Source organism: Falco naumanni, chromosome 5 (genome assembly GCF_017639655.2).
Source record: "Falco naumanni isolate bFalNau1 chromosome 5, bFalNau1.pat, whole genome shotgun sequence".
Classification (NCBI taxonomy): Eukaryota; Metazoa; Chordata; class Aves; order Falconiformes; family Falconidae; genus Falco; species Falco naumanni.
The window spans coordinates 50657528-50669945 of NC_054058.1; the positions used below are offsets into that span (position 1 = coordinate 50657528).

A 12418-nucleotide genomic window follows, 5' to 3' on the forward strand; every position below is an offset into this window, starting at 1 on the left:
AATACATTACTGCTTGTCACAGTGACAGAACACTTCTGTTTATGTGCGCTGTAGTAACATACGTGTTCTGCGTGTCGAATGCCTAATTATTTAAAGAGCTGTCCAAGTGCAGTGAAGTACTGGCCAAGTAGCACACATGCCACAAAGTATGGAACAAGCTTTAATTTAAGCTAATAACTTATTTCAAAGAGAAAGCAAATTTCTATGCTGCTTTTTAGACTTGACAATACATACCTCTGTGGCACATATTTATTGAAAATTCTTGACTGGGAACTTTTTTTTTGGAACATAAAACTCCTCAGTGTAGAGGATCTTAAGCTCCCTAAACAGAGCCTCATTGGAACAGGGAACAAAACAAGATGTGAAGAGTTCTAGATGAATTTAAGTTTTATACATTGTAAGAATTTAATCAAGACTTGCAGAGGCAGCGTATCGCTCCCTTAGACAGTCCTTACAAGGCTTATTTTAAAAATGCAGAAGCACAGTTGGTACCTGCTCTGGTCTGAGGCCAGGGGGGACCCAGGCATATTCTTCCAAGGCACACCCAGAGTCATCGTCAGATGTTGAGCTTCGCTGACACCCGAAGACGAGATTATTGGCCTTGGGATCCATCTCCAATGGCATAAGTGTGAAGTATTAAATATTTCAGCTGCAGCTCATCAAACGATTGATCTGGAGGAAGAAGTTAACAGAGTTTTAATAAATTTGAATGTGTAACAACTAATTATCAATGTAAATGATCTTACAACCGTTTAGTATTCCTTGTGCTGCCCAGAACGATAAATGACTGAAGCATCTAAAAGAAAAACTAGTCAAGAGAAAGAAAACTAGACACACGCTACCACGTTTGGCAACTGCAAAGAATTTCAATATTAACACTTGTCATCTTCTACACTTGTGCTCGTTTCACATCACAGGTTGTATGCAGGTGTATCTGGGAAAGACTCGCTGAGCAGCTATTAACAAAAGCAATGACATGAGCTCTTCCTGAAGTCATTACTACCACCAATCTAGTAACACAAAAGACATGACAACTGCGTGTCAAAAACTGAAGAAATTGCTAGGGAAAGACTGTTGTGCAAGTAGCATCCTGTTTTTCACAAGGTAGGCACAGAGCAGTGTCTGCTGGATTCCTCCGAGAAGTTTGTTTTAGCTGTATCAGAGCGGAAGGGCGTTGGTCCAGTTAAATATCTGAAATCCAATTATGCCAGATTAGGCTCTGTAAAATACATCATGATTGTTCTGTTAATTTAAAACCCTACAGGGAGATGCTTCTCTTGATTCATGAAGCCTGCAAAGCTTCGTATCAGTGGGATCATTTTGAGTCACAACTGGCGAAGAAGGTTCTCGCCAACATCCACAGCATCCTGCAGTAAAAAGCTTATTAGGATAAATATCTTACATTAGTTCTAGGGGAAGTTCTTAGGAAATTCGGACCAGGAATTTCAGTGAAATCCACATAACCAAAAGCAGAGAGGATGCATTCTACCATGACAGAGGTTCTGACCACTGAGGATAGAAACAAACTTGCATTTGCAGTACAACATTACACACGAGCTGTGCCTTCCCTATTTTAGGCAATTCTTTCACGTATTCTTCTAAACACAGATGCAATTTTGTCAGTACTAGATCTGAGCCATAGAAAATTTTAATCTTGACATACAGCCTTTCTGGTGGGTCTAAAGGGGGAAGCAATCTAAAAACTTCTGGTGGGTCCCACGTTACATTTCCAGTCTTAGCGCCACCATTTCAGAGAAAATAAGTTGTTGCTAGATCACAGGTGGAAGAAAGATTTAAGCCCCCTTACCCAAGTATTCAGCTAGTTACTCAACAGGAGTTTCTCATCCTTCAAGCATGAGGCACTGGTTAGTGCCAGGCTCTGTTGATTCAGTACATAAACCCAAACCTGCTCCATAAAAAATGGCCACATGCATCCAAAGCTACAAACTCGGAGAAATTACAATATTCAGCATTACACAGTCTTACCTATCCCCATTTTCAATACATCTGTACATAACCACACCCAGTAAAAAGCAACAAGATTACTTAACTCTTCCACTGGGCTAGTGCTCAAAAAAATGAAACTTGTTTGTGAACTTCATTCCAAAAACTTACGGCTGGAAAATACACTATTTCTGCTGCACTGCTAAGATGCCAACACACTTCTATTACACTGCATAGCTGCGCTGTAATAGAAGATTCATTTAATATTTGATGGGGAAAGCAAACCTGCCAACCTCCCCTTTGAGAACAGGCTATTTCTACAAAGCTTGTGAGCTGTCAAGCAAATTTCTGAGATTTTACTCTAGCTGCACAACTTCAGAAGGTTAGCGAAAACAGTTTCTAAGCTTAACATCACCATATTATAAATCTCTGTCAAGGAAGGTGACTAAAACCAAATCCAATACTAAAACCTCAGTACTATATATTTAAAGTAGGGAGACAGGCATCCTTGTACGTACTAGACCCCTTGAATTAGTTTCCTTGAGAAACAAACAGTAAGTGATACAAAACTGTTTCCCCCCTCCAGGTACTAGTGGAAATTAAGTCAAGCATGAGGTATGCTTTGTTACTACTTGTATAAAACTAGGGTGCAAGGAGGGACAGAGGAATACTGTGATGCAGTTAAGAAATCACTAGCAAAAAAAAAAAAAAGGCAACAGTGCTTACTGTTGCAGGTGGATGGGGATGCTCAGGTTGGCAGCTTGTGTCCCTTATTGACACCCAAATAATTCTTAAGTGTAAAAATCACTGTGAGTATCGAGAAGTCCAAGTCCTTCCAAGATGATCTTAGCAACAGATGAACTGTTTTACAGTTTCCCTTCAGGAAGGTGCAGATACCTGGTTTACAATAATGTCATGTACTCACTGACGCCTAAGCTGGTATTTCCAATTCTTACGGCATTGCAACATGAGAGCTTGCGTTGGTCAACTGTCCCTTTTCAAGAACAGGCTCCTGCCCAATGACCCAGGAATAAAAGGAATCACTAGGTGAAACACCTTTGCCAACATTTCGCTAGGCAGCCTGACCCGAACCGCACCCCAGGCAACAGATCTGAAGTGTAATTTAGGCTGAGACAGGTTCAGCTCTGCCAGTCCCCGGGCACTTGAGCAAGGTGCACCCCTGGCTGGCTCACACCGCATCCAGCGCTCAGGAGCACAGAGATAACCGAGTAATTGCTTCATATTGATTAATCACAAACCTCTCTGTAGGATCAGAAATTAACTTCTCTGACTTTCTTCTCTTGAAAGATAAAGAAACAAAGCAAAAACTGAATGTCTGAAAACATGTTAAGTCTTCTGAGGTTTTTTTGAACACTAAGGCTACACGCTACTTCTATGTGCCAAAAAGCAGTGCTAGGTAATGTTGGGATATCAGGTACAGCAAAGGTACAGAAGTGCAGGAGCGCTGCCTAATTCCAAAGGAAAACAAGGCACCACACTGCTTTTCTACTTTTGACACATCTGTTTCAGACAGGATGCTCCAACAACAGACCACCACAGGCCTATTTCCCGGTGATACAGGGCAGGTTGAAAGCATGGCGAGTAGAGAATAAAGGAAAAATACACCTTACCTCCAACTGTAAAATGCAACTTTACAGTCAGGGTGCTCCTCCCCTGATAAGGCAACTGGAAATGTATAAAGCGAGGTTCATAAATCTCAATGAACCAAGATTACTCAAAGGACAGCATTCACTTTAAAAGAAAAGCTCTATTAGCCATAGAGCTAATGTTAAGCCAGCTATAAAATGACTGGCAGTACACCATATATCAATACGGCCACGTCACAAATACTGTGGTGTTGCTGAGAGTGAGGCTTCTAAACCACCCCAGCTTAACAGCAGGCTATCTGCAGAACTATTTTAGCAACTGCTTGTTTAGGAGTTCTCCTTCCTTTCCTACTCCAGTGTAATTTGGTTTGCATTTTAAAACTACAGGGTTCTTCCTCCCTGCCCCCCAACCGCACTCATCCTTCAAAGTGATCTGTTTAAAATGATCACATCCTAAGGAGGATTCAAATGAATATAAACAACAGCTGAAAAAATAAATGCTTTCCGAGGGATGAGTAGAAAGGTGGTCTTTCTACTCCTGCCATGACATCTACAAAACACAGCAAGGATGTTTTGTTTTGCTTCCTTAAAAGTCTGTGGAACATTTTGAGGTTTCAGCTCTGTTCAAATACTACCTCTCAAAAAAAGCTTCAGAGCCTACAAGGAGGTATTTCACTGGCAGCTTGACAACTATGAGTAACATAATTGAATTAAACAGCTACATCTGATTGTAAAAGAAAAGCAATTAATACTTTTTTTCCACAGATGTATTAAAATGACCCTATTATGACAAAGTTCTTGGAAGCAAAGATAAACTACGCTCCTAATTACAAACCTATTGGTACGCAAAATACTAGGCTAGCAAGCTTTGAGCAAAGCTATTGCTGAACCCATACGAAGGTTATCCCCATGCTAGGATTTCCAGCTCACTGATTATGTTCACCCCTGACCAGATAGAAGAGGTCATGATTTGTGAGCACAGTTAGACAAACATCTCCTTGCCCATCCCCTGCTGTTTTACTCTGTCCTGCAGGGCAAATTGTTTTAACAACTTTTTTGTTAGAAGGCTTGTTAACAAGGCTATAGGGGATACAAGATGCATATCGCATGCATCCATTCACAATGAAGGCTCAACGAGTTGAGATTAGCGTGGCCAGCCCATTCACCTGTTTATTTAATCCCCGGTCCACGATAACTACATTAGAAGAAAGGTGTAAAACAGCAGCAATACACCACCATAAAGTAACTATTAATAATTTAAAGACTATTTCCAATAGCTATTATGCAAATGTTCAAAAAGTCCCATTCCCTAGCCACAGTACAAGTAACTATTTACAGACAGCTCTGCTGCTCTGTACTCGGGAAATCTGGAGCCAGAGTTGATGAGTGGCATTTTTATCAGCACTAGCACACAGCAACTTCCTCAGCTGTTGGGTCCTTTGAGTAACGACCTATCCAGAGCAGTAGGGGGTGGAACGAAGGCTGTATACTTGTCCATTGAACAAACCTTTATAGATGGGCCCCAGAAGTAAGAACTTTTTTCCCCTCTCTTTAGCCAGCACGCAAGGACCAACTGAAGACTTAAACTGCTTTCCTCCTCTAGCATCCTAGCGCAAAGATCACTTTTCCACCTGGAAGTCAGATGATCCTTCTCGGGGGTATTTTCTTCTGACGAGCCATGCTGCAAAGACAGGCTACCTACGTTAACAAAAGGAGGAAGCACCGTGACAAAGCATCGCCCCACGCCAACACATCTGATTCGGATGTGTTATGCTTGGCGCTGCGCGGTGCCTGATGGAAATACAAGCGCAGGCTGCAGTTGGGCAAGAACCAAACCTCCGGCCAAGGAAGCGGTATTCTCACGGATGCTTCCCCCCTCTCTCCTTAAGAGGGTGTACAGATTCAGAAAGAAAGAAATCGTGCCTTTTACAGCCTCCCATTGATTTTTTTTTTATTCTATTTTAAACAGCAGCCCGACTTTACTCCAATGTACACATATACTCAGGTTTCACCCCGTCACCTGTTGGCTCCCGAACAACACCCTTCTTTGTTAGGGCTCACAACCCTCATTTGAGACAAGTTTCCAGAGAAAACACTTCAAGCAAGTGTTCAGTAAGTCACTAGACTACAGTTGTCAAAAAAAAAAAAAAAAAAAAAATCCGCGCTTAGGCGGGTTTACTCTGACGGACGCGCTGCGCCGCGGCAGCTCAGGGCAGCGCGCCGGGCCGATGCCCGCCGGCAGGCAGAGCCCCGACGGGCTGGCGGGGACCCCCCGGGCCTCACAGACATGACGGCGGTCAGAGGCGCCCCCCGTCCCCGGGTCCCCCCCCCTCCAGCCTCCCACCGGCGGGCGGGCCGCGGACACACGTAACCGCGAATTACCTCTTGGCAGGACCGAAAGGGCGGCGAGGCGGCTGGGGCGCCGGGAGGCGAGGGGGGGGGCGACCGATGGCCGCTCGCTGCGCCCGCCGCGTGGGCCCGAGCCCCCTCCCCGCTGCCCCAGGGCTGCCAAGGCAGCGGGCACGGCGAGGCGGCCGCACTGCTCACCGCGGGCCGGAGGAGCGGCCAGCGCCAGGCGCAGCCCCGCCGAGGAAGGGGCGGGGGGCTCCGCCTGCCCGGTCCCTCCGGTCGGCGCCGCCGCTTCCCCTCCCCGTCCCGCCCGCTGGGAGCGCGGCGGCAGAGCTACCTGCGCCGCCCCCCGCCCTCCCTTCCGCCCCCCCGGGGCTGCGGGCCGGGCAGGGAGCAGCCTCCCGAGCGCTCCTCCCCAAACGCACCCCGGAGCGGCCCCGGCAGCGCCCGCCGGGGGGCTCCCCGCCATCCCCCGCCGGGGGCAGCGCCGTGCGCCCCTCACCGCTCGGCCGCCGGGAGGAATCTCCCACCGACCTTCCCTTCGAAGCGCTGCCCACGACGGCGGAGGCGGAGGAGGGGGGGGGGCGCTCCTGCCACCGACCCCGGGGCAGGAAGGGTCGCCGGCCCCACCGCCTGCCCACCCGGGGGACCAAGCGTTTGCAGAAGCAATAAATTTCTGCGCCGGGGACACGACGGACACGCGGGTTAGCGACAGCGCTTTTGTTCGCCTCGACGCCCGAAACAGATTCCCCGCCCCACCCTCCGCCGTGCTCCGGGCTGACCCGAGCACGGAGAAATTAAGGACGCGGGTAAGGACGGGAAAACACTTGGCCTATTTACATCGCTGTGTGTAAATAAAAATAACGCAACCCGGGGCTGAGGACCACGGCGAGCAGCTGCCCATCGCTGCCTCGGCCGGCACGTCTCAAGTGAGAAAGAAGCGCCCGCGCCCCGGCTTACGCACAGAACGGCAACACCCGGGCTACCGGGGCATGCTCCGACCGCCCCCGGCCGGGCACTGCCGCCTCGCTGCCACCCCCGGCCCCCGCGGCGGGGCACGGAAAGCGCCGGGAGGCGGCGGCTCGTCTTCAAAGGCTGGCGGGGCGGGCAGCCCCCGCGGCACCGCGGCTGCAACCGTGAACGCCGCGCTCAGGTTTCCTCTTTCCCCTTCCCTCCCGCTCTTTGTCTCCCTTGGGAAGTCATTATCAAAGCGAATTTATTCGCGCTGCTCGCGGGGTCAAAGTGGCACCCCCCGCCCCCCCACCCGCAGCGAGGGGCAGCGGCCACCCAGACCCCCGCCGAGGGCGGCTTATCCGCCCGGGCGCGCCGGGGCACTTGGCAGACACTTACCGCTTCCCCCAGGAACCGAATCTGCATGAATTTCAATTCCTCTCTCCTCACTCTGCACGCTTTGCCCGCAGGGTGCTCGGGGGAGCCGGCCCCGACGGGTAAAGGCGCGGCGGCTGCCGCGGGCAGAAGCGGGGAGCAGCACCGCCGTGTGTGCCCCCTGTCCCCGCAGCTCGGCCGGGCACAGGCAGGTTTCCAGGGGGCCGGGAAGAGCCCCCCAACACACACACACACCCCCTGTGCCGACGACCCACCGCCGGGCGCAGCCACACAGAAAGGGAGGCTGATGGATCAAGGCCAGCACCGGGCTACCTGATCACAAGTCGCAAAGCCTGTCCTGGGTTCACGACGTTAAAAACAGCCGACCCCGGGACAGACCCGCTGTGGCGGGGATGCGCAGAGGCCTTACACCCGCACCTGTGACCGCAGGAGGACGAACGAACTCCCGCACCGACCCGGCCCCACGCCATCCCAGCCGCGGTCCCACCGGGCTCCTGCAGCAGAGGAAAACCTGCTGAAACTCCAGCAAATTAACCAGCTCCCATCCTTCCACACCCCATTTCACTTCCATAAGCAGTTTTGCTGGTTGTACTACCTCCATTCTTAAGCTGCTAAATTGTTTTGAGGCCAAAGCTGGTGTATCACTTGGCTGAACCAGAGATTTTGTCAGAGCTTTTGTAAGTGCTGGCTTTACAAGACCCAGACTGTTTCTATTCCATTTATTGGACTGAGCAGACCCCATCTGGTGGCCAGCTGAACATCTGCCAACTCCATTCACCATTAATCAAACATGGAAATGTCAGGAATAATGTTTATTCTTCCCCACTACACAACTGAATTAAATACCAACAATTTGCATATATTGTCTACTCCTTTTCTAGGGGTGCCTGACCTCTGCTTAGTTGTTCCGCGCAATGAGGGCTCACAGTGCCTGCACAGCACCCTGCAAAAAGGAGAATCTCATTTAGGGACTTCAGCACAACCAACTCAATGGCCATAGATCCATTTGCGAAGTCTCCTGACCAAGAGCCTACTGCAGCCAAAGAAGAGATGTTCACTTACTTTACTGGGCAGTCAAATTATCCCTGATCTCGCTAACACTTCCCTGGGCGCTGAAGAGTTTGAGGGGGCACAAAGATAGTTGGCTGCACTGCTCTTTTTTTCCTGGACTTTTCTGGCTTGAGCACAGAAACTAGTATATTGTTCTGAGCAATACACTTAGAGATTATCAGGCCAAAATCAACTCTTGTGATCATCTAGCATGAAATCACGTGGTCGTAGGATTTTTCTAAAATCACTGTCTGCATGAACAAACCATTTGATTTTGATTTTAGAAGTACCAGCAATGAAAACTCTACTACAACTCCTGTTAAAGCCACTATAGCTCTCGTTAAATTGTTTCAAGTAGTCAATTATTTGAAAACTTTTTTTTTTTTAAATCACAGATTGCTGTGTTTCAGCACTCAAATGCTGGATAGTATGGTACCCTTGAATGTTAGGCTAAAGAACCAGATATCATAACTCCCCTTAGGCATGTGCAAATTGTGAAAGTCATTCCTTAACTATCTCTTTTGATGCAAGCTGCTTCCACAAGAACAAATGTGTTGCTATGATATTTTTTTTATTTTTACACAACAAATATGACAACATACTTGTTCTGTGAAGCATAAATTATGCTACAGAAGTTGCCTAAAAAAAAAAGAAAGCTAAAAAAAGACAGGCACAAACCGACTTGCCCTTTAAGGCATGTTCCACATTCTTGACTGTACTGGATAGAGCTGATTTTTCAAACAACCCGATGCTTCAAGGGACCTGTAATGGATATGGAACCTTTTGCCCTAAGGTATTAGCACAGATTTAGTCTAGGTAACAACTTACTTGTACTACTGACCAGGCCAGGGGGTGTTCTCTGGCCTGTAAGAAATTCACTAAGGGTATCAGTGTGGTTTCCCAGTTTGCAATTATCCACATCAGGGAACACCCCCTGAGATAACACTAGTAATTGCTACTTTTGTTGGCAGTCACAGAAGAGAGACCAAGGAGCAGAAAACAAATTAACCTCTTGTGCTTCAGAGGTGCCTTCTCAGGGTAGGACAGTGGCATAACACCCACCTCTCAAGCCTGATTAGTTCTGTGGATAAACAGAAGATCGCCCTCTACATCATCACCCTTTAATGATCACCACCTCCACTCCAAGAGTTTTAATTAAGCATCATCTCACCTGTTCATTTAAAATACAAAGTTGTGAGTCAGCTACGAAAGGTGAAAGTATGTAGTAAGGCGAATGGAAGCTAGAACAAGAAAGAAAAAAATCTGTAATAATTCTTTCAGAGAAGTCAATGAGAAAAATCTTCAAAATAAACTGGGTTTTGTGTTTTGAAACGAGACAAACCAAGAAAGGTTTTGCATGTTTCTGACAGCACAGGAGGAGTCCACAGAGCAGGAACTGCAACTGCTCCCCTGGGGATTATACACAAACCAAAGCCAGCGCCTGACTGAATGCCGGCAGGCATGCCCTTCAGGAATTTAAGGGACAGCAACTCAGCCACGTATGGTCCTGCCTGCAGGCTACAGCCCAGGGAGCTCTAGGGTGTGTTTCCAGCACCGAAGTCTTTTCCACCTTCAGTGGCCCCAGGTCTATGCCCCAAAGGAGCAAAGAGGCCAGAGTAAGGGAAGTGGTTCCACCACCTCTGAGCTGACCTACTGGAAAACCCAACCCAGTGACAAAATGCTGGTTCAGTTCCCTAGACCTACCAGTGTTAGCACCAGTTAAAACCGGGATGAACTGTCATGGAGCTGCAGGCTCAGCTGTCAGCCTTGCTCCCTCTCTGTTCTGGGAAAACTGGGAGTCATGGGCCTTGCCAAACACAAGTGCAAGAGGGTCTTCCTCAGCCAGTGCATGAACAGCCTGACCTCAAAGACGCTTTCATATGATGCTCAAATATAAGTGAAATTTAACTCTGTTCGCCTTGGTGTGTTCAGAAACCCCTGTGGACATCCACCTGCATCTCTGGATACCTAAACATCCAGTCAAACCTGGACCTAGGTCTCCCAGCTTAAGAACATGACTGGGGAAGTATGCCATCATAGGTGTGAACAATTTACAGAATTTTGCCATCCTATATGATCACTAGGAGTCACCCGACACCTGGATGCTTTTGAAGCAAAGCTGAAGAAGCCTTGAAGCACCTTAATGGGCCACCAGTGCAAGGCCACCCCTCTTTGTGCCACTTTGCACCTAGGTGAAACCTCCTCGTGCCCTCCCTGTTCCACACCACTTCCTCCTGCCCACCCGAACCAGGGAGGCTGGCACCAACAGCGGATCACCACGTGCTGCTGGGAGCAGAGGCCGACCCGTGCTGTTACTGCTGACTGGTGTCTTCCTGTACTTTCTTTTTTGATGCTGCAAATAAAGGGCATGGAGGCAGCACCTTGTGATTCTGATGTCTCCACAGTATGAATCTTTGCCAATTTTTAAATAACATTTAAAAATGCAGAGAAAACCAGCTCTGTAGGAGACATGCCAGTAGAAGATGAGATTATATGCAACAGAGGGGGAAAGATACAGGGATTAGAAGGAAGTGTGCATATGAAAAGCAACAAGTTAAATAAGGATAAGATGACTTTGCCCAGCACAAGTTTGTGACTGAGTTACGGTGCTTGGTTTCCACTCTCCTCTTTGCTGCATTCCATGTGATCCTAACAGTCTGCCTTCTGCATCCCCTCAGTGCCAACAGAATGGGGACAATGCCCCAAACAACTTTAGAAAATGACAACATCCAATGGAAGTATTAACATTTGAGACTGTCAAGTAGCACTAGACAAATAAAGAATAATAAAAACAATAAATGCTCATTTTTTATTTTCACCCACTGAACAATGGCACAGGAAGCTGCCGAGGCATCAAGGAGGGAAACAGCACCTGAACAGCTTACTACAGAGACTTACACCAGCTACTGCTGGCCTGAGGCCTGGCCGGCGTCAGCTACGGCATGTTGGGAATGCATGCCTAAGAGAGGTTTATTTTATTTCCTTTTCTTAATGCTCTCAGAGTTGAAGAAAAACAGACCTTTTAAAACCATGATCCTACTTTGCTTCAGCAGCAAAGAATTAAAGTTTCATTAAAATGCCCTTCCTTGTTAGATCGGGCTAGGACTTGCTCCTGAACCAACAGGTCTGTTACTGTATCTGGAAACTCTTAACCCCACAGGCTTTTCTGAAGACAGCGATCTTGATTTTTATCATAATTGTCTCCACGAAGCCCACAGTCACACGGGGCAGAGGTAACCGCCCGGGTGCCCACAATACTGCCACAACCACCAGCTGACGGGTGCGAGCAGGGCTTTCCTACCCACACTGACACCCTCCGTTAATTAGCACCCCGTTTCCCAGGCTGCATAAGGCACAACAAAGTGCGCTGCAACAACATGTGCCTGCAACGCTTTGCTGGCAGCAGAGGCTGACGCAGGACAGAATCGCTGCCTGGGTTTTTAATAACACCCCAGCGCAAACACCATTATGCAATGGAGAAGGTGTTGCAGAACCAGTGCTAATGCGCTGTTTGCTTATTGAGGGACTTTTCAGCCAAGTATTGTGCCAAAGCCTGTGCCGACGATGAACAATGTCACCTTTACCTGTTTCGAGCTCTGTTCTCAGGCCTTGCCTCCAAAGAACTCCTTGCAATTAGATAAATTGGTTTGGAAATTGATTTAGATTAAAAAAGGAAACTGCAAACTTTGTGGCTCTTCTACCATGGTCAACACATATATACACACAAAGGGATACACACCCCAGGAGCGGGACATCCATGTAAAGAAACTAATATTTAAGCTAATGCTTAAGCTAATATTTAAAAACAAATTTCAAACCCTTTGTGAGTTTTATTGCATGAGTAATGCTCCAGTTACACTAAGTCTGCCCTGCCACTGGTGATGCTTTTCAACTCGGGAAAAATCCCAGGTGACTGAGTTCAAGCAAAGGCAAAGTTTGACATAGGGGATTATTACTGCTGCTGCAGCATCATATCCAGAGAAAAAAACTCTCCGTTTTAAGCCAAAGATGAGATTTGCAAAGGTTTGTGGTAACCTCTGGCTTAAAATCTGCACGGGGAGAGAAATGTTGCAGTCACTGAACAGGTACCCAGCATAGTGTTATGCTGCCATTTTCCAGAA

At 47.8% G+C, this 12418-nt stretch overlaps 1 protein-coding gene across 3 annotated transcripts in view; it reads right to left on the reverse strand.

Moving 5' to 3' along the window:
• The window catches only part of PRICKLE1 (prickle planar cell polarity protein 1), a 66539-nt gene that overhangs the window by 10117 nt on the left and 44004 nt on the right, over positions 1–12418 (reverse strand). The window contains exons 1-2 of one of the 3 annotated variants that reach the window (XM_040595229.1): positions 5934–6116; positions 493–672 (exon numbers count right to left, since the gene is read on the reverse strand). In XM_040595229.1, the coding sequence (XP_040451163.1) occupies positions 493–624 (132 nt within the window). In that variant the 5' untranslated portion in view covers positions 625–672; positions 5934–6116. Of the gene's footprint in view, positions 1–492; positions 4231–5933; positions 6117–12418 lie in introns of those variants that run through there. The other 2 variants (XM_040595227.1, XM_040595228.1) reach the window with 2 other exon arrangements.